Source organism: Strongylocentrotus purpuratus, unplaced genomic scaffold, assembly GCF_000002235.5.
Source record: "Strongylocentrotus purpuratus isolate Spur 01 unplaced genomic scaffold, Spur_5.0 spur5_scaffold_8, whole genome shotgun sequence".
Lineage (NCBI taxonomy): Eukaryota > Metazoa > Echinodermata > Echinoidea > Camarodonta > Strongylocentrotidae > Strongylocentrotus > Strongylocentrotus purpuratus.
This window is the reverse complement of record NW_022145614.1, coordinates 8,127,527-8,150,385: the sequence shown is the minus strand read 5'-3', so window position 1 is coordinate 8,150,385 and position 22,859 is coordinate 8,127,527. Positions and strand designations below refer to the sequence as shown.

Sequence of the window (22,859 nt, the reverse complement as noted above, 5' to 3'; positions counted from 1 at the left end):
ACCAAATTAGCCAAAAAGGAGGCCAAAATACGTTGATGCTTCATAGTTTGTTCTGAAAAAATATGAAGGTTGCAAAAGTGTGCAACAGCAAGTTGTTTTCTATGACTAATTTTTAAATAACATCTTAAAAATATAATAGTTTTGTTTAATTTTTTTTTTTAATTGAAGCAAAATATTAAGTTAAGGGCAGAGGCTAAATCAATGATCTGTTTTATTTGGTTTCTTTTTTTAATCATACTTTACTAGAAGCACTACCCCTAAATCCCCTCTTGCACCATCTCAGGTCAGCTGTAGCATTATTGTCTTGTAACTCCCTGCTTAACTAGCTGCGCTGTTGGTTCTCGCAGCAACTGTCGGCAAGTTGTCAGTTGACCATGAGATGGTGCTATGTACAGGCAGAAAGTTAATCAGTTTAGTATCGCTTTAAATTGGGAGATAAATTAGTAATGAGGCACTGTCTTACCATGTAATAATGAAACACATTAACTACTTACAGTAACACAGGAATAGACAAACACCATACCTGTACATGTAATATAGAGTATGAAGAATTAAAAAATCAGTAGAAATTCTGAGAACATTTATTTTTCCTTCCAGTAATCACTGTTTGAATAAATGCAGGCTGGAAAACTAAGCTGAAATGCCAGGAAATGGCTCTAAGGCTTTTGTGTTCTTCTCCTTCGTGCTTCTGTAATTGAACAGACAAAACGCAAATAGAGAAAAAGAGTCTGAAGCCGTATTAAGATCGATGGTCCGAGTGTCTAGAGATAGAGCTTCGGGAATGTAAATTCTAATCAAATCAATCGGCTCCTGTCCTACGTGTCCGGAGGAGATGGTAATGGGGAAACGTAATGACTTAATGCTTGAGAAAATCCTGGATAATTGCTCCCGTTGGCTATTTCCTAGTATGTTTTTATTGCAATGTATGTGGAATTCCCAACAAGAAAACAACGTCATCGTTATAAATACAGGATATATTTTACTAATCTCTGTTATATCAAGTTTCATCATTATCTATTATCTACTGCGTGTGGTTGTTCTGCATGTGATTATAAGGGTTAAATTGTCAATGGGAACCAACTTTCGAAACTCTTATCCATGCACCGCCTCTTGTTTGATGTGCGTTCCTCAATTACGTCTGAAGGCTCAAGGCACAGAACAACCCCATCCATTTAACAAAATGCTCAAGGGCACAGACAGTGTACATAGAAATATGAAAAAATATAAACTATGATTAAATGTACATTGCATGTTATAAAACCCAATACCCGTCTCTACCACAAGTCTTTTCCAGCTTAAAAGGAAATAAAAACCTACAATGCCCTGCAAATGGCTGCAAATGCCGACAGGCCCATCAACAAAGCACCACGAGAGGAACAGATATTTGTGTAACCGATCCATTACTTCAGCAAGACCCTTATACAGCTATCCATCATACATCCCATTTATTTATAATACATACATATATGAAAGCCAAAACGAAAAGGTCAAATATATCACTTTTCAATTTTGGAAGAAATCCCGAATCTACAACTTATCTCCCCCTTCGTCCCTAAAGCCCATCTCAGAGATGTTTGGAATATTTGATCTTCCATTGTCTAAGGGGCTTATTTTCATCTTTAATTTGCATTAAAGATTCTGGATGGTGCTGGATTGACATGTCTAGTTCTATTCATACAATTTAATGTTTGTGTTATGCTGTTTCATTTTAGTTTTTTTTCTCTTTTCTCTTTTACATTTTAATTCATTTTCTCTGCTTACTCCTCCTGTAGCAATAGCTATGGAGAGCACACAGTTCTTCGTCATTCCTGCAAGGTTAGCTACACAAGTACTTCACCAAAAAGAGTACAGACATAACATCTACCTTTTCCTCTTCTTCTTCTTCATAGAGACCAATATTGCAGAAAACAAAATGACACTAGATCAATATGAATCTCATATCTCCTACCATCAAAACAACCAAAAATATTTTGTTCCCCATGAAACGAAACCTCAAAGCGGGGAAACAGACGGTTATTACATATTTCCCTCTAAGAGATGCCCCTCATAAAGTTTCAATATTCTGCAATTTGTTTGCTCAGGGAGGTATGAAATTGTATTTTGACCGCTTTCTTTTCGTCCATGTTGTCAAAGCTTTTGTTTTATCTGCTAGGGGTATTGCAATATCAATTTGAGGGCATGCTTGCACATACTGCAATATTGAATAGAGCCATGGTTAGAATCCCAATTCAAATCAGCTGATTCTCAGGTTTGGTCATGCAGTGCATGTATGATGCTGACAAAATTGAAAATAGGTCCCATGTTGGCCCAATGCAAGCCACATGTTGTAGTCTAGTTGATAAATCTCCAGACTGTGAACCTGAAGGTGTGGGGTTCACATCCTTGCTGCAGAACTTAAGTCCTTCGGCAAGACATTTATCAAAAATTCTGCACACTCGACCAAGGGGAGTGTTTATTCTGTGTTTATTCCTTGAAATAAAACGTGTGCTGGGAACGACTGCTGGAGCTACAGCTAAAGCCGTGGTAATAATTGTCAGAACTAATAAAAAACACATATAAGGACATCATAATGTGATATGCACTATTCAAGAATGGAATATATTTGTGCAGGATTTCATGGGCCCTGGATATTTCATAAGAGAGGGGTCATGGATCTGAATTTCAATTAAGAGGTTGATAAAAACCATAATTTCCCACCTTAATTATCATTTATACTAAAAATTGATTGCATTTAGTGGAACCTCTATTGTAAGTCCACCTCCCAAGACATTTTTGTGTCTATGAAGTGTTCTTTATAAAGATTGCATGCCCTTTGCAAAAGCAGAAAATCGGCACCATCATCACTCAGCCTTGCAGATTGCAGAAGTTAAAATACATCATAACACATGGATGTACAGGCCAGGGTAGCCTTTCTAAAGTGCTGCACTTGAGCACGCACACAAGCACCACATTTCTGCCCATTAGCTGATTAAGATAAAAGCCTCGGCCGCCTCTGTGAAAACATAGATCCTAATTTGCGAATGCTAGCTGAGTTGTGTTGATTGCAACACATGATTGATCAAGCTCAACAGAGAGGGTCTTGATCGTGTAGCTCACATTGTCCGTCGTTAGTCATGCTGCTGTATCCACCATCTAGTAAACACGCTATTTGATCTGCATTAGGCCAGTGCAACAAGAAGTCACACCATGTAACAATGGTACCTGCAGGATACATCAATCCCTCAACCAGGGCCGCTATTTGAATCAAAACTCATGGCAGAAACATGAGTATTTTACTTGGTTTTTGGCTTGGATAAGATACTTACATGTAGCCAACTTTGATATTCAGTTGAAGCTTTTGACTACCGTAAATCTCTGTGTATAAGGCGCACCTGTGTATAAGGCGCACTCCTATTTAGGGGGCAAAAACAAAAAAAAACAAAAAAAAAAAAATAGTTTTTTTGTTTTGTTGTTGTTGTTTTGTTGCCGAAAGCCCACGCGGGGAAGGACCTTCATTTTACATTGAGGTGCAGTTGACGTTGCAAACTTGTCACAAATAATAGTAACAACAGTCTTAGGCTTCATGATACCAAGTGTCCCACACCAGCCTCATCACATCACCTAGCAGAAGCACTGTGTTCTATGCCAAAAATCATTAGTCATGCATGATATGAATAGCATCCTCTAAATTTTTGACAATGGAGTACCTAGGATAGAACCTTGTGGTACACCATTTGTTATAGAAAAAAAAAATGAGGAATTATTATTATTAGATCTATTAGAAAGATTACTTTCAAACCAAGATGACAGACAAATTTGAGTGTTGTTGTAGTTTCCGAGTGGTGAGTCAACACACTGATTACTGAGCTAGGAGACATTGCCAGGCATAGCACCATAAATCGAAACTAAAAAAAAATTAAAAAATTCAGTACCTGTGTATAAGACACACCCCCGACTTTCAAATTTTTTCGGCGGCAAAAAAGTGCGCCTTATACACGGAGATTTACGATAAGTATTTCGCCCTAAATTTAAGACAGCTCCCTAGCAGACTTAAAGTAGATATTCTATGATTTTAAAAACTAACTTGATTTTCATTATTGCAAAGTTGAAACTTTGATTCGATAAGGTTATCAAAATTTAATGCTTGGAAACATTCGAAGTAATGATTATTGTAAATTACAAAACACTTAAATACAGCCCTGGCATAGCACCTGAAGAGCTCTCCAAACGCTGCTGAGATGTATGAGATCACAGTATGGACATGACTTGCACAAGCAGACGATGTCCCATGACATCTCACACATTTCCAGTGCCTGTGTTTTCATCTTCTCTTGAATTCTTTCTTTTACTTCACTACCGTCAGGCTAAATGTTTTATCTATTGCCTCACTCTAAACCCTGCGCATGGTTTTATTTTGATGACAAATGCAGCGATACAAAAATAAAGGAATCTGTCGCTTGTAAACAAAATAAGACGCCATTGTATTTTCAGCTGCACACACTGAGGAATGTTTGGCGTTTCAAGAGGGAACAAATGCCGTCCTTAATATCATTCCGGGGGGTTTTCAATTTGAAAGTCTGGTTTCTTTGGTTGTTAATTAACCCCTATCCTGTTTATTTACAAGCAAAAGATTTTAGTTATCAGAATCGGGTCATATCCCCTTTTGAACGGTTTGACATGCTATTACATTTATATACACTAAACTCATTATAATTTGAGAAATAATAGCTTTGCAATTATGTTCATTCTCTATGGGATGTCGTCTGCTTGGGCAGTGTTGGTCCATATAGTGACGTCATTAAAACATCGTTATTTTCCCGGCAAATCTCTCGTATATCCCAGCTGCTATGGAGGTGGTTGTATTTGTATTTTTTATAAATCACCCGATATGTAGTTGACCTAAAACTTGTACGATGGCCATCTGTTAGCTTGCCAGTTTCTAGTGATACATTAGTTGACATATTTGTGATCTTCTTTGAATTTCACCTTTAAAGGTGGTGGGTCCCTTTTGCAGGCTGAAAATATAAACTTGTGCGAATCCTATGGTAAACAAGAGATAATACCAACTAAAAACTCCCCTGAAAAGATTATAACACTGGTTATTGCCTGTATGTGGAATTATATGACTGCTAGGAATTTTCGCAACACGCTTAGAAAATTATGCGTAGAATACATTCTGATTTTCAGACCCTTGTACCGTGTGGTTGTACATTTTGTGCTGCGCAACAATTTAATCAGCTTAATTTTGGCCATTACGAGAAGTGGGTCATAAATGGGTACAAATGCTAATGTTCCCTTTACAGCTCATTTTATGTATGTTATTACCAAAGAAAAAAAGAAATCAGTCAGTCACTCTATAGTGTCTCACAGTGAAGTCTAGAAAGTATACAAATTTTCTTGCATAATCTAAATACTAGGACACTGCTAACGCTTAGATTTTACAGATAGGACATACATCTACGTTATTGTAAGTGAAATATTCTTAATTCCTGCAAAGGTCTACAGAATTTGATGTTGGCTACAAAAGGGATACACTACCTTCAAGCCAATTACATTGGAGGCCTTGATTGGCAGGTATATGGTTCGATACTCAGTCACCATTAGATGCACGGGATTATATCAGCATGTATTTAATGCGATGCATTAATAGCACATTATTTTGGATTTGACAAGTGACGTGACAATAATTGTCAGTACCGTTAAGTTTTTTACCTTAGAGCTGGCTTACTAAGGTAAAGTGCTCTGATGTGATCTGAATATGAGTTAAGACATATTACTTAGCCAAGTGCAATGCTAAGCAAAATACTGCCTTCATCCACATACATTAATTGAATACTGCTCCAGCAGTATACTAAATCCAACACAACTCAGGATAAGAGACATTGACATTCATGCTGAAGTTAAATAAAACCTGCAATAGATTCAAACATACCACTTGTGAGTTTGCTGAAATACCAACTAGTCAGTTACATGACTAATCGGTCTCTGAGTTTCAATCTTTAGTCGGCAAAATAGACTATATAGAATCTAATTTTGAAAACAAATAGATTTGTTACAGTATGACCAATGAAGTAGAAAGTAGAAAAAACAAACATACACAAACAAACAAAACAAATATAAGTCTACCTGTCTACCAATTTTGTTATCATTCCGTAAATTAAGATCAGCAGCTTCCAGAACAAAAACACATTGTTATGCAAGGCTCTTACAAATCTATTTATAGACATTTTCACCAAGAAAGGAACTTTGATAAAGGTACAATTGCAGCAACTTTTTCAAATATTCCTGAACTACATCAACTCCGTATTACAAAATTGCAATTTAAAAACAGTTATTCACCGAGTTAGCCCATGACAAAAACATTCCTTGATTTTCCTAAAGCTCCATAAAGGTCAATCATGTGAAATTCATCCTAAAAAACAAAAAACAAAAAACTAATGGATGCACAATAATACAAAGTAATGACTCTCTATCTAAGCATGGATCGACTCTAAACCCTGGTCATGGGTAATTCAATTTGCCCCAAGATGGATAACTGGCGTCTGAGCTGAATATATCATGTCCTCAGCAGAAAGCCACAAGGGCACTAATGGTATGAAACATGTAGAGACTAGATGTCTTTCTGCCTTTAGAGTATATCATATTGGGAAATCTTAAGTGCATTTTTGAAGCAATATTGGATATTCTTGAATGCTACTGCTATGGCTGCAAGAACAAACATTATAACTTGAATATCTAACTTAAATGGTAAACAAATTGTACTTTTAGGGATATACAATATTTGAGAAATTGAGGGGGGAGAGAGAGGGGAGAGAGAGAGAGAGAGAAAGCAAGACAAAGAGATAAAGGAGAAGAACAACAACAACAACAAGAAAAAGAACAACCAACAACAATAAAACAAGAACAAAAGAGAAACAGAATAGAGGGAGAGAGAGAGAGAAAGAAAGAGAGAAAGAAAGAGAGAAAGAAAGAGAGGGAGTTCATATCTAACCTAGATTCTAAAACTTGGGTCTGAGTTATGGAAAAAATGCACACCTTCTTGACCTCCTTGTATTGTCAAATTGAATATTTGATTAATTAATAACTTTGTTAGACTCACGGGTACCAAATTACATGGAGGAAAAAGAGACACCATTTCACATATTTCTTCATGACAAAACAAAATGTTCTGTAGCATCGGTGCATAAATGGCAGATCCTTGTGTCAACGCTATCAGAGTGTATTAACCCTTTATGACTATGTGGTAAGCACTTGACTTTGTGGGGATCCAATACAGTCATAAGGGTGATTTAATGAAAGTTTCATGTGATGACTGAAGAGAGAGAGAGAGAGAGAGAGAGAGAGAGAGAGAGAGAGAGAGGTGGGGGGAGGGGGGGTCGGTATACTTCATTACATGGGAGGGATCAGTTTAGTTAATTACATGAGATCTGTTCAGTGACTATACAGGATAGCAATTATCCAACAGACTGAATGGATAAAGGTCGCGACCACTACCACTAGGCACTATGTCTCTGGGTTATGTACCAATGAAGAGAGGAGACATCTTTCTCCTCCAATATAAGGCCATTATGTTCCAGGAAATGTGAAGGGTGTACAATGCATTTATTACTAAATGAGTTTAGACTGGCATATTGTTATTATTCCCAAATTCATTTACCGGTTCACTGAATGAAAAATATTATATTTAGTGAGGTCAATATATTCACAAAGCTTTAAGCCAGCCAGCCAGCCAGCCGGAGATTGTGCACACAGTGTGTGCAGGCAAGCATTGAATCCAATGACCTGGGTAATAGCATATCTGTAAAGCGCTACAGACATCATAGATGTATTAAGCACTATATAAAACTGGAATATTATGATATTATTATATCTAAGTCTTCCAGGAACAACATGAATCTTGTTTTACCCTAGGCTGCTAAGCTGCTAGCAGAATAATAGGGTATTGAACCCAGGATTCTCCAGTTCCACTACCCGAGGTCTCCAAAACCAGTGCTTAATCTTGCTCTTACAAAGAACACGCTGAAATCACTCTTTAATATGAAAGCGATTGAGCCGACTGCAACATTCCTTTGAAAGTCAATATCCTTATTTGCCTCAATGATCGGGTGGTTAAGCTCCCCTGGCGGTTAATATCACCCGATCGCATCATGTCCGCTGATTAGCCGAGGGATTAAGGGGCAGCCCAATCCGCCTAAGTGCCCCCACATTACACATTCGGGATAGACAAGAGTGTGAGAGCAAGGGAGAGAGAGAGAGAGAGAGAGAGAGAGAGAGGGAGGGGGAGAGAGAGAGAGAGGGGGGGGGGAGAGGGAGAGAGAGAGAGAGATAAAAAGAGAGAGAGACTGAGAGACGAGGGAGATGAAGAGAGATGGAGAGAGATAGAGAGAGAGAGATAAGAGTAAGAGAGAGAGGGAGAGAGAGAGAGAGAGGGAGAGAGAGAGAGAGAGAGAGGGGGGGGGGGAAGAGTATGTTTTATTTGTATAGCTATCAGGGAACACCACAACCCATGTTCCATCTGCTGAGTGAGAGCCAGAGGGCGATAAACTTGATTGTATATCATACGATATAGCGCCCTTCTTGCTCTCAGCAGGCACTTTCTAATGCTGGCGGAAACATCTAGGGGAGTTTCTCCGGGAGGTTGAAATTACTCAAATTACACGTCTGAAATTGCAGGATAATAGGATAGGGGAGATGTCATCTACGCTGCTCTCATGAGAAATTTAATACCGGAAGAAAAAGATTTGGAAAACGGATGGTTTATCAGTTTTAATCTGCTAAAGGGGATGTCTCACGTTCGTCTCCACTATTTACGAAAGAACTGTGCAGAGCAGAGTAATTGGAGGTGCATATTAAAAGGTATTGCTTGATGTCAAGCATAGGCATGGAGACAAAAATGAAAGTACCGCCTGTCTCTCACTAAAATACAAAACACAATTGTAAGTGTTATACTCTAAAAGTTATAAACAATTTAAATCAATAAATATCAGGATGGGTATTAATATTGATTGCAAAAAATTGGGGGATGTTCGAGTAATGGGTGACAACCACTGATATGAAATTTGAGAGAGAGAGAGAGAGAGAGAGAGGGGAGGGGTAGGAACATGTTCGTGGCTTCTTACCACCCCCCCCCCCCCTCCTGGATTCCTCCTAACCATGTCCATTAAACGGGATAGTATTCAGAGGTGGTAAGTCATCCATAAAACTGCAGCAGACAAGCGACATGCCTGGTTTTTAATTAAAACCGCCAGAATGCTCCGACAATGGCAGCTCACGTATACAGAGCCATGCAAAGCAAAGGTTTGTCTTCATGGTCTCAATTTCCTCTCCAATTCTTGATACCAGACCAGAAGAAGACGTCTCCTCTTTCACTATCAAAACAAAAGTCGAAATAGCTCATAATGCTCCAGGCAGTCACAAAACCACAGACTATCTCTCTAGACTTGCTTAAAGTCTCCAGACAACCTATCGTAATAGCCTTCCTACATGCACACTCACATAGGGACTCTTTATATCATGGTTTCACATTAACTTTTCTACACACATACTAACATCCATGTAAAACCTGCTTATAAATTGCATGTATGGGGTCCCTACTTTCATAAGTACTTGTCAAAAGATTTCTGGAATACCCTCACTATTCCTCTTCTTGAAGATAAAATTCACAGCTTCACTGGAAAACAGGTTTTAGCTACATGTATAACGTGTATATTTGACCTATATATTAAGTTATAGTATATATATCAAAACTCATGGAGGTTTCAGGGTAAAACGTATTAGTTTGAATTGACAATGACAAATATTGCTTTTCATACTCACTTGCCCATGAAGTATTGACGCAGCTCATAAAATGCGAGATGACCAGGATAAGAGCATGACCTGACATCAAGGCTATATACATCTGTATAGAAAACAAACAGAAGATGGAAATGGATTAGATTTGGATGAGAGTAGACTAGCTTGGCTCATTAATGGGTTATCATTGTTCACAATACGTGAAATTTATACATAATTTGTAAAAAGTAACATCGTTTAATGAATCATTGTAAAGCGAAAGGGGCAAACATAACAAAATCGTATGCAGAAACGCCAAAGAAAGCAGTTTTGTAGAGGTCAACTGACATGACAGCCAACTAATCATTACTGCACGCTCCCCGCTTTTTTTTTCTCTGATGAAAAAATATCAGCTTTCCCTTATTTCCTTCTTCTTCTCCCACACCCTTACATTATATCGGGTCATCTGACGTCAAGGACCGAGAAATGACCCACTCACCTGGCCTGTATAATATATTGGAAAGACACTACAAAGCATTTCATATCCCACCCAGACTGCGTCTCTGCCATATCCTTAAACTTTCAAACAGCCACAGGATCAATACGCACCTGTCATATAATATGCCTTTAATAAACGCATTAGTCTGCTTCCCTCTAGGCAACGAGAACAATGCCGTGCCACTGCGTTTACCACAGATCTTCAAAGTAGATTCTGACACACTGTTCCCCCACATGACAAATTGGAATTAAACTTTTACTATTTCCATATCGGGTTTGATATTTCAGAAATGCTTTGTTGATTTGTTTTCTTTTCTCTTCTTCTTCTTCTCTCTCTCTCTCTCTCTCTCTCTCTCTATCTCCTCCTCTCCTCTCCTCTCCTCTCCTCTCCTCTCCTCTCCTCTCCTCTCCTCTCCTCTCCTCTCCTCTCCTCTCCTCTCCTCTCCTCTCCTCTCCTCTCCTCTCCTCTCCTCTCCTCTCCTCTCCTCTCCTCTCCTCTCCTCTCCTCTCCTCTCCTCTCCTCTCCTCTCCTCTCCTCTCCTCTCCTCTCCTCTCCCAGGGGTAAAGTGAGCACTAAAAAAAAAATAGGTTATTTGTTTTCCCCTCAACCACGCCCCCCTTGAGTAAAAAAAAAGAAGAAGAGGATTCGCAGGTAAAAAATGGCATCTAACAACATTCCCCCCTTTTGAGTAAGAAAATTGGGGAAAAATAGGGCAAAATAGAGAAAATAACAGGGAAATCAGGATAAAAGAAGGAAGAAGAAAAAAAATCTGGTAAAAAAAAAAAAAAAAAAAAATTAAATCGGAAGAAGAAAAAAATCGGGAAAAATCCAAAAAAATCGGGAAACCGATTTAAATCGGGTTTTTATCAGACTCCTCTCCTCTCCTCTCTTCTCTCTATGAAAGAAGGATCATGGTTATAAAGGTACATGTATATTTATCATCATGACAAGAATGATTTATACATGGATTCAGAAACATGTGCAGGTTTTACAATCAGTAGAAAAGGCCAGCTGGAATTCCCAAGATTGATTCCTAAATTCAGGTATGTATGATGGATAGTTTTCTCTTTGCTCTTTCTCGAGAAGTGGAGAAAATCTCTAATGAGCCAAAAACGGTCTGAGCCAAAATACAATGATTGATGTTTTGCTCTATATTCCCCCCCCCCCCCAAAAAAAAAAAAAAAAAATTGCATACTTGAGAACTGAAGGAGGAAAAAGTAACATTACACAAATCTATTCTGAACAGTCATTCATTTGTATATTTTACTTTAGAAATGAAACAAATACATTTAAAACAGCTTAGCAGCCTTTTAAAAAGCATACTACACTGTATCTATGTGATTTATAAAAGCTAAACTAAAATGTAAGATATGAGCCCCTATATAATCACTAGATTGTGGTTCACAGTAAAAATTACCATCTTTTAAAGTATGATTCTTTAGCATGGTGACATACACTGTACACTTGTAGTTTTATCTTTCATTGATTTCAAGTTACCTTACACTGCAAAGTGATACAAATAAGAACTGATTCATTTTACACTTCTCCATAAACATGCTATGATCTATGGTAGATATTAACATCTAGGTTTTGTGGTATAAACAAAAATGGTGCTTTCTAAAGATTTTCGTCATCAGCTTCCTACCCCCTGTTTTTCTCTCTCACACCCTTCCTCCCTCCCTCCCTCTCTCCCTGTCTGTCTCTCTCTGTCTGTGTGCGTCTCTCTCTCTTCTTGTCTCTCTCTCTCATCTCCTACTTCCTGTCCATCATGAAGACCAAGTATCCAACTACTAGTCCTAATCTCTTATTATTCAGCTTTATGATAATATGAATTTATGCACTATTAAAATAAAAATATTAATAAAATAACAATAAAAACAAAAACACTAATATGGTGCCATTTTCACAAAAATTGCCACAAGCACTGATTCACACATACACAATTACCTTCCACTAGATTTATGCATCCTGTATTGTTTTCTTGGCATATAGGAAAACATCTTCTGAGGTAATATTTGTATAAGAAAAGCGCCATCGTTAAGCAAACACACATATATACAGATGCCGCACACACTGTGTGCTTAAGTGCAATGGAGAAGGGGATGTATGGACAGAGGGCATGGATTCAAATCAATAAAACTCGGGAGTAAATCTTCTTGCAAGTCCATCATACATTTAAAGGGCTGTCAAAAAGCCAGATGCAGGGATAACCCGTTTATGGCTTTCCCGAAAGCACACATTCATTTTTTATATCTTCATATGCAATTTTAGAAAGAAGTACACAATACACATGCAGGCCAGGTAGGTTACAGCAATGTATACCTGCACCATAAAGCAAATTTCTGGTAACTATTTTTTTAAAGCTTTTGACTGATGTGTACATGATATACCATTTTGAAAACATGGCAGGGATTTCCCTCTTTCTTGACTGATAAAAAAAAGGTGAAAATGGATGGTAACTACGTTTGAAGAATTATGTATCAAATGAGAACATACATGTGTATTTTTGGTGAACACAGAAGAACACAGAAGAACACAGAAGAACACAGAAGAGTGCATCCATGTTTCACAGGAGCTTAGCTTCTTGAACCACATGTTCAAATCATTCATTTGTCAAATTATTGGTCTTGTTGCTAGACTTGCTACATAGCTCACACAAAGATTTCTATATACTGGGAGGATCTGAGAAGCATGCTGGAAGTACAAATATAGTTGGGTTTTTTTTAAGATGAAAGACTCCAAAGATCGATAGAATTTGGATTAAAGGCCTGCTTCAGAACAAAGCGAGAGCGAGAGTGAAAGGCTGAAATTTGACCTAATTTGGTTGAAAAGGGCGATGGTGCCGTGGACCGCTTGGTTCAGGTGAGGGGATGATGTAATCAGCGAGCAATATTGGTTTGGAGTAATAGAGCAGATGTGATGGGTTCATAGTAATGGTAAACTAATAGAAATGCAGTGACATTTCAAGCTTCTTTCTTGAATCATGGGCTTTTAACAACATGTATAGGGTTTTGATTTGTGTTTCTTGTTTATATCTGTATGTAGTAAGCATGTTATGTAAAAGATAGTTCCTTTTGGAGACTTTAAATATATTTCAATTCATCACAACCCAACTGTTTGTTTTTTAATGTCTTTTTCTGCTCTTTCTTTACTTTTTTTTCTCTCTCTCTTTCTCTCTCCCTCTCTTTCTCTGTCAACACATCACATTTTATTGCACATGATAATTTGCTACATTAGGATTTTTAATTTGTCGATATTTAAAAAGCTAGAAACCTTGTTATCATGAAACCCCACGTATCAGCCTGTCATATCAACCCCTCCAAGTTTCCATTCCTTTCTAACCGTCTTTCTCATCTTACTGCTAGTTCCTACATCAACAAAACCATCTCAAACTATCTAATATGAACCCAATTCTCACCTAGACAGGGCATCATTGACGTCCAAAACTTTCACTTCACCTAACCACTTTTAAAACTAAATTGGGACAGTGGCTTGTTATCCTTGCAAGCCAGGCCATATGAAATTGCATCACTTTCGGCTCCTTCCGCCAAAAACATTCTAGAAACATCTGCCCCTAGAGCACTCCAAGGAAATTACCAACATTCTCATCCAAGGAAGAAAAAGAGCATTCTAGGAGAGCATTAGCGTGATTGCGGCAGTCCCTCCAGAATATTTATGATGAGAGGTGTTTATAGAAGTCATGATGCGCTACAAAATAACACTGTAAATCACTCCAGTGAGATTTAATAATCAGGCCAGCTGCTCGGTTAAACCCCGTTAGGTGTAATTTTTTCCATCAAAATGTGCTCCAGGAAAACGACCGATGAATCCCGGTTCAAGTGAGTTACAAGTGAGTTAACATCGTCCAGCCATGTGAGAAGAGTATGTAACGTTTTCTTGTGTACAGCAGGGGCTGCCTTTAAAACCTCTACTTGTAATACACAGACAACATTTAATATGAGGGCTTCATACATTAATTTTATAAGTAAATTATCTTTATTTCCCCCATTGTCAATTTTCTTTTTAATTTCTGTAGTGTGCAAGTCGTGACAGTGCCATGAGGAACAGTAAAGTGAAAACTAGAATTTTATCCAAAAAATGCTACTTTCAAGTCAAACTAAAATGTTTACAGATTTCAATATTATCAAAACTCATTGACAGAAATAAATGAAACATATATAGTCTCTTTCATCTTCACTTATGGCAGCACTAGAAAAGATTTCAGGTTAATTCCCACTTGGCCCCCTTCTATTGTATTCTTTGTTTCTTGATTCACGTCTTCCACCCCCACACTTGTTGATGATGGTTTCCACGGTGATGCACCAATATCTCTTCCTGGTTTAACATTAAGCCTAAATCGATGAGCGGCATGGAAATAGATTTCAAGGACTGTTCAATAACACCGGAGCAAGCTGAGGTGACAGAAGACATAGATAATGGAAATCTGTAAAAACCTAAAAGCACTCTATATCTAAAGGCTCATTTGGACATGAAGTAGTAAATTGCAGCATTTTTTGATATTTTTTTATATAACTGTAACACATATATTCACTAAAGCACTATGTTATTAGATACAGAAATAAAAAGCATATTACACTTATATGTCATTACAACAACACAAATTAATCACAATCGTTTACCATGTAATATCTCAACGAGGCTTTAAAGATAATATGTCTCTTTTGCAGCCATTATCAAATTATTTAGAACTTTGCAGGAATTATGAAGATGTCATTGTATGTCCTATCTGTGAAATTTAAACATTAGCAGTGGCCTACTATTCAAATTGTGCAAGGAAACATGTTTACTTGCTAGACTTCACTGTCAGGCACTATTGAGTGACTGACTGACCTGCAAATGGGACATAGTACCTTTAAGGTGAACATTTATCAAATTTATGAATTAATGAAGCTACTTGAATATAAAGTAAAAAGTTGATTTTTTTTTTTAAAGAGGTCAAACTCACCGTAAATAGGACAAAATATTTCTGATTTGATTCTCCAACGCAGTTATTCACCCAAGGACAATGATGATCCATTTTTCTGTAGGATAAAGATAAGATAAACAGAAATATATGCTTGGACATTAGAAGTGACTTTAAATCATCGTTCTGAAATCATGCTAGCACTAACAACAAAAGAAAACTTTTTCATTTGAGATGTAGTAGCACGAAAAGACACATCCAGAATGCAAACTGCATAATTCTTGAAAAACATAATCATTGTATATTGCACAGAGGTAGGACCACATCATTAGGATATCGGACTGGTAAATATATAAATTTAACGACTTCTTTATTTATACCCTTACCAAGTTTTGAAATGTTTTAAGTATGTGAAAAATTGATATGTCCCAATTAACATTTCTTGATAAGGTGACATATTAAAGCTTACATCTGAAATCATTCAACAACAGTCCAAACTCTACCAGTCCAAGTTTCATTCTTGAGTTATGAAAAACAAACAAAAAATCAAATGTACAAAGAGTACAAAAAATGTAGTTGTTCACCGTATACCATCTCAATGAGGCCTAACGTTAGCTAACTTTTATTCAGATATGTCAAATAAAAACTTTTAATCAACAAACATTACTAACTATTTCCAATCAGACCAATCACTTTGTGCCACTACTTCCAATAACTAATGTAGAACATCTTGAAATATTTCCAATAAAAATTGTTCCATTGCCCTGTAACCCCCCTCCCCCCCCCCCAAAAAAAAAAGGAAAGAAAATTCAATGAATAAAAAAAGTATAAGTACATCCATCCATTTCTGAAATAAATTAGACATGAAGATTTGTTTTTAATTCTCTCTGAAAAAGCAATGTTTTCATTGAATATAGGAATTGAAGGATCGATATTCAAACATTCAAGGAATAACCCTTTCTTTCCACTTCACTGGAAAAATATGTCTCTATCATTTATCAATAAGCATTGGTCTACACTGGGATGAAAAACAACAGATAATGTTCTGGAATGACGCATTTGAAAAGAAAAATGCATTTTCATTATAAGACCTACTTTCTAAAACAAAGATAGATTCTTCGAAGAATTGTTGTGGAGAATCATCTGAATATGATCCATGCCCTCTTTCCCCTATCTTTCCGATGCAATCAAAATCAAAGGAAAGAGCACTTCAATCACTGTCATGTTCCCATATCGATCTAATTCATCTACATTACATTTTATATTCAATGTGACTAGGTTTCTGTAAAGTGAAAGTTGGTAAAGGGCACAGAATGTTGGTGCATTCCGATGGAAGTCAGATATATCACATTTATTTATAAATCAAAAAGGGAACTGAGGGAAGGTTACTACTCGCAAGTGATCTCCTGAAGAAGAACGGTAATTCTATTGGTAACGTTTTCTGTTAAAATAGTTTCTGATTTTAACAGAAAGATCTATATCTTCTGTTTGGAGTCAGAAGGGCATTAACTCAAAAAAAATGGCAATTTTGAGTAAGAAAATTGGGGGGAAATAGGGGAAAATAGAGAAACCGATTTAAATTTGGGACTTATCTGGCCTGATTTGTACACATCAATAACCCACTTCTTGAAATGGCCAAAATTAAACTTATCAAATATTTGCGCAGCAGAAAACAGACGATCATTCGGTACAAGGATCTCAAAATTATTTTCCCACAAAAAGACATTTTCCAAGCCCTTTCGTTTTGAAGGAAGTTCTAAATTAGTATCATCTTTCAAATGCCATTAGAATTGAACCCTTTTCATTTTTTGGCCTGCAACTGGGTCATAGTACCTTCAACATAGTAGTTGTCAAAAGCTAGTTTTATAGCCTTCTTCATTTACAATAGATTTCATTTAAAATGAAAAAAGAAGAGTGTTTTAAAGTATCATAGGAACTTTTAGATTCTGCACGACGAGAACGTGGACTGCCCTTTTAAGGCAATGTGACGTCCTTTTAAGGCACTGGCAGTGACGTCACATTACCTTAACAGGGCAGTCCGCGTTCTCGTCATGCAGAATCTAAAGATCCCTAATGATATAACATCAAAAGGTGTTGACTTATTTTTTTTTAAGTACAACTAACCCCCCCCCCCCCCCTCCCAATAACAACAAAAAATCCCAGGGAAATGGGAAAGAAGAGTATGCTATTGACGTGTAAACGGAAACATATCTGACTAAACACACTTCATGACCATCCAGAGAAGACGGTAACACATCTGGCTACAAGCCCTCCATGGTTATCAACGAAAGATGGAAACATATCTGGGCTAGACACACTCCATGGCTATCAACGTTTGAGAGTTGGGTTTCCTAGAGCTTTCAGAGTCAAGGATCTACCCAGGCTATCGACACTGATGGATTGAATGTCAATAAGTGACCAGGAATAAACTACTTCAGTGAACAAGTAAAACGATGGAGAGAAAAGAGAGAAATTGGATAGAACAAAGGATAGAAAAGAGAGAATTAGCATACAACAAAGGATAGAAAAGCGAGAATTAGCATACAACAAAGGATAGAAAAGAGAGAGAATTAGCATACAACAAAGGATAGAAAAGAGAGAAATTGGATAGAACAAAGGATAGAAAGGAGAGAATGAGCATACAACAAAGGATAGAAAAGAGATAATTAGCATTCAATAAAGGGAAGAAAAGAGAGAATTAGCATTCAATAAAGGGTAGAAAAGAGAGAATTAGCATACAACAAAGGATAGAAAAGAGAAAATTAGCATACAACAAAGGATAGAAAAGAGAGAATTAGCATACAACAAAGGATAGAAAAGAGAGAATTAGCATACAACAAAGGATAGAAAAGAGAAAATTAGCATACAACAAAGGATAGAAAAGAGAAAATTAGCATACAAGCCATACAACAAAGGATAGAAAAGAGAGAAAGCATGCGCATTGTATAAAAGGAAATACACACCATTTTGACCATGTAGAAATTGTTACTCCCCTTGTATCTCCTATTTTTAGCGTATGTTATATCATCTAATGTGTTCACTCAATGTATCTTTCTTCATCTTTTTGTGGACAACAAGGACCTATGGTTTCTTTAGATCAACTTCTCTTTTAGAATAATATCTTTTAAAGAATAAAATAAAGAGGTATCACACAATCAAGAAGAGGTAAGAAGAAGGGATGTCCTAACGTTTGCTCTAGCTGGGCTTTTTATTTCATCTAAGATAAAAAGATATAGGGTTAGGAATAGTGTTGGTTTCGAGGTTGAAGTTAGAAATTTGGTTAATTGTAGGTAATTACCATGGAGCAATCGTCTCAAGAGCAGGAGTCATACTAGTAGAAACTAGATGGAATTTTGACTGCGCGCAGTCGAAAATGATGCCTCCGCCATAGAGCAATTTAAACAAGTTTGGAGTTTAAATCTCCAGTGGTTCTTGAGATATCATGATAACAATATCAATGTATGGAATTTCATAAGTTGACCTCTGTGACCCTTGACCTTTGACCTACGTGCTCCAAAATCTAATCAGATTGTCTTCCTATGGTGATACACACTATCATTAAGTTTGAAGTTTAAATCTCCAGTGGTTCTTGAGATATTATGATATGGTGATACATACTATCATTAAGTTTGAAGTGAAAATTCTCCAGTGGTTCTTGATATATCGCGATAACGATCTCAATGTATGGAATTTCATAAGTTGACCTCTGTGACCCTTGACCTTTGACCTACGTGCTCCAAAATCTAATCAGATTGTCTTCCTATGGTGATACACACTATCATTAAGTTTGAAGTTTAAATCTCCAGTGGTTCTTGAGATATTATGATAACAATCTCAATGTATGGAATTTCATAAGTTGACCTCTGTGACCCTTGACCTTTGACCTACGTGCTCCAAAATCTAATCAGATCGTCTTCCTATGGTGATACATACTATCCTTAAGTTTGAAGTTTTACATCTCCAGTGGTTCTTGAGATATCATGATAACAATCTCAATGTATGGAATTTCATAAGTTGACCTCTGTGACCCTTGACCTTTGACCTACGTGCTCCAAAATGTAATCAGATTGTTTTCCTATAGTGATACACACTATCACTAAGTTTGAAGTTTAAATCTCCAGTGGTTCTTGAGATATCATGATAACAATCTCAATGTATGGAATTTCATAAGTTGACCTCTGTGACCATTGACCTTTGACATACGTGCTCCAAAATCTAATCAGATCGTCTTCCTATGGTGATACATACTATCCTTAAGTTTGAAGTTTAAATCTCAAATGGTTCTTGAGATATCGCGCTAACAAACTCAATACAAGGAATTTCATAAGTTGACCTCTGTGACCTGTGACCTTTGACCTACGTACTCCAAAATCTAATCAGATCGTCTTCCTATGGTGATAAATACTATACCTGAGTCTTAAGTTCAAATCTTAAATGGTTCTTGAGATATTGTGATAACGGTCAAACGGGACGGACGTACGGACGTACGGACGGACGTACGGATGTACGGACGGACAACCCGAAAACATGATGCCTCCGGCACCACCTTCGGTGGCGGAGGCATAAAAAGTGGTACACATTTTGAAAAAAGCCACACGTTTAGCCTGGACTTAAAAAATCCAAGAACAATTTTTTGTTTTTACTAAAAAGATGTATTAGTGGAAGTAAAGGACAAAAAACTCTTAGAGACAATAAATTGCAATAGAAAGGCTGGCGTCAAGGAACATGTAATATAAAACGTGCAATCAATGGCATAAAATCAATGGTAAGTCCTTCCTTCTAATGGTCAAATTACATAGGAACATGATTGGGAGAAAACGTCCATCACATTCATTGGATGTTGCATTGATTGCCAGGTATCATGTTATAGGGTCCCTGGATGTGTCTCTCTTTGCTCAATACTTTAAAATAAAACAAAATACAAACAAAAAAAACAAATAAAGAAACAACATAATAGAAGTAAAAAGACTATTTTGCTTAAAGTGAAATGAAATTGAAATTCAAGCATTTTGTTATTCATTTATAAAAGTTTACCGATCAATTTACAAAAGAAATAATCATAATCATAGACAATTGAAGTGATGGTAAAAAACAGTCATAACAGCTTTAGTTGGGCAAAGTTACAGAAACTCGAAAGAGTGAGAGAGTAGAAGAGGACCAAAGGTAGGCAGAGGAGGTGGTTAGAAAAGATAGAAAGGAGAGAGCCAAGAGGTACAGGAAGTATGATGATAATTTAATCTGTAAAGTATGCAATGTATGCAATTTTCCTTTTCATTTTACTGAACCAATGAACATGACCAATGCAGCAGTCTACTTTCAAAATGTACAGAAGTGAAAATCAACTTTTGGGGAGTCATATCAGGGGTCACTTTGTTTTGATAAGAATTCCATCTACATTATAAATTGTGGAATCAATGCTCAAAAGAGTAATTAAAATCACCTACCGTATCTGGCATTGATTCCACTAAAAAAAGGTGGATTCCACCCCAAAAAGAGTGAATTCCATTAAAAAAAAGAGTGAATTCCACTAAAAGAAGAGTGGATTTCATACCACTGCATTAAACATAGTACCATTAATTTTTTACTTACTTGATACATCTTTGACAAATGCTACAATGGTGCGCCCTCTCAGGCTTGATACTGATACATTTTGGACACCTGTAGACGACCTGACCGACCTTTAACCCTAGCGTGCTGAGGTGCTCTTTGGTTGCATTGCCCAGTGGAACTGCACCCTGAAGGGGAAGAGATGAAGAAGAAATAAAATAGAAGAAACAAATATAATTAGTTTGACAATATCTGATACTAAGGCTTGTCAAAACAAAATTTAGAATTTGCAACAAAATTTGATGCATAATATCTTGGTCAGTTACATAGTACATAGAGAGGCCCAATATTCAGTAAATGCGACAAACTGAAAGCTAAAGCTCTGTCTCCTGGATTAACAACATACAGATTTAGTGATCACTCAATCCAATTCGCTTATGGACTTAAACATCTTAACCTGGGACCTAGTTGTATCATAAAACTTGTTATCAATACCAAATGCTATATATGACAAATTTGCTCTCAGCCAATCAAATGCCACGATTTATGTGGCTTATAACAGTTTTTGTAATTTGTTATTGATAGCAAGTTTTATGAAAGAGGGCCTAGCCTAGAGCTAACCTCCATGATAAGAGGAGGCAAGATATCAATTCCTGTTATTCAATAATGAATGCTGAAACCACTTAACCAACAAATGGTACACAAGTAGATATTTTCCAAGATAAAGCACGACAAGGAGAAACTTTAACCTTTTTGTGTGTTACGTATGTCTTTGCAAAACCAATTTGACCTTTAGGCACAACTCGGTAGCCATTCTCCAGTTCTTTTCTTACCAATGACATAACCTAGTTTTGAGTTTTGCTCCAAGAACCACAAACATTACGAATCTAGGACAGTGTACCTCTCTGCACTTTCTTTCATCTTCGGAAACCAGTGCCCGAGATAGATTATACAATAGTCAGCCTCGATCCCCTCCCATTTCTCTCTGATGGAGCAATTGAATTTCATTCCGGCAGATGTTCAACCCAGGAACGCTATCATCGTTCAGGGAGAAAAATCTAGTCTGGCATTTGATGCCTGGATTTACTTCGTTCTAGCTCTCAAGCGCAAAAGGCTTGCAAATGTCACAAGGTTCTTTGAACTCCCAGCCTAGCTCTGTCATAAGCACTGCCCTTTGTGTGTGTTTTTATAGAGCTGTGTTCAAGAGGGTACGTCTGATCTTTCGTTTTATTAGCAATTTACTACCTGTTGTACTTTTGAGAAATGACTTAAACAAAAAAATCATGAGAGCTATTTAGTTTATGTGAAAGATTATTTGTGACTTGTAATAAGAGTGTATTTGATATCTATTGGTCATTTTCAGTCACATTTCATTTTCAGTTGTTAGTTGAGAGAACTGTTTATCGAACATAGACCTCCCTATCTTCCTTGTAGAATTTTTCCTTACTGTGACTGTTGGCTACTTAACATGCATTGCTATGGTAACCTAGGATCTATCAGAAAATGATTTTAATCTGTCCCTACCAATCTCTGCTGATTAATAGTAGTTTTGGTAGGTATATCTCTTTCGTTCGGCAACACAAGAACTTATCTAAGGATAAATCATAAGTAGTCTCTCAACCAATCTACTGGGATTTCTACAGGTATTAATTTGGTCCTTAAAGACTCGTTAAGATAAGACGCGGCCGACTGCAATGTTTTTTGAATGACGTAAACTGTTATAAGCTTCACATTTCTGACAGAGCTCAGTGAATATGTGAAGGTCCTTTGCTGTGCGCAGTTACTATTCATTTGCACATAATTGGCTGTTTACTGTGCCATATCCGAATGAGCCGTAAGGATTTACAAGAATTTCCTTGCTTTATACTTTTGATTTTTAACCGAGACTGATGTCAAGAAAATAGTGCTCATCTTTTGCCAGTAATTTGACTGATGAGTAACGTATGACAGAAAGCTTGAGATTTTTGTCTAGTTTTGGCTGGGTCATTCAATGTGGCTTATAAATACAATCTGCTAGTTTTTCCCCCATCTCTTTGACTCTTATTCTCCTCACCACATTTCTTTTCTTTATCAAAGAAACAAATCCTTTCCAATTCACTTTCCTTTCCAGAATTTAGACAGAATATTTCCATAACATCA

At 36.9% G+C, this 22,859-nt stretch overlaps 1 protein-coding gene across 1 annotated transcript in view; it reads right to left on the bottom strand.

Moving 5' to 3' along the window:
- LOC752300 (palmitoyltransferase ZDHHC3) overlaps positions 1–22,859 on the bottom strand; it is a 70,991-nt gene that overhangs the window by 16,856 nt on the left and 31,276 nt on the right. The window contains exons 4-6 of the mRNA XM_030975439.1: positions 20,763–20,908; positions 15,216–15,291; positions 9,796–9,877 (exon numbers count right to left, since the gene is read on the bottom strand). Of these exons, the coding sequence (XP_030831299.1) occupies positions 9,796–9,877; positions 15,216–15,291; positions 20,763–20,908 (304 nt within the window). The remainder of the gene's footprint in view (positions 1–9,795; positions 9,878–15,215; positions 15,292–20,762; positions 20,909–22,859) is intronic.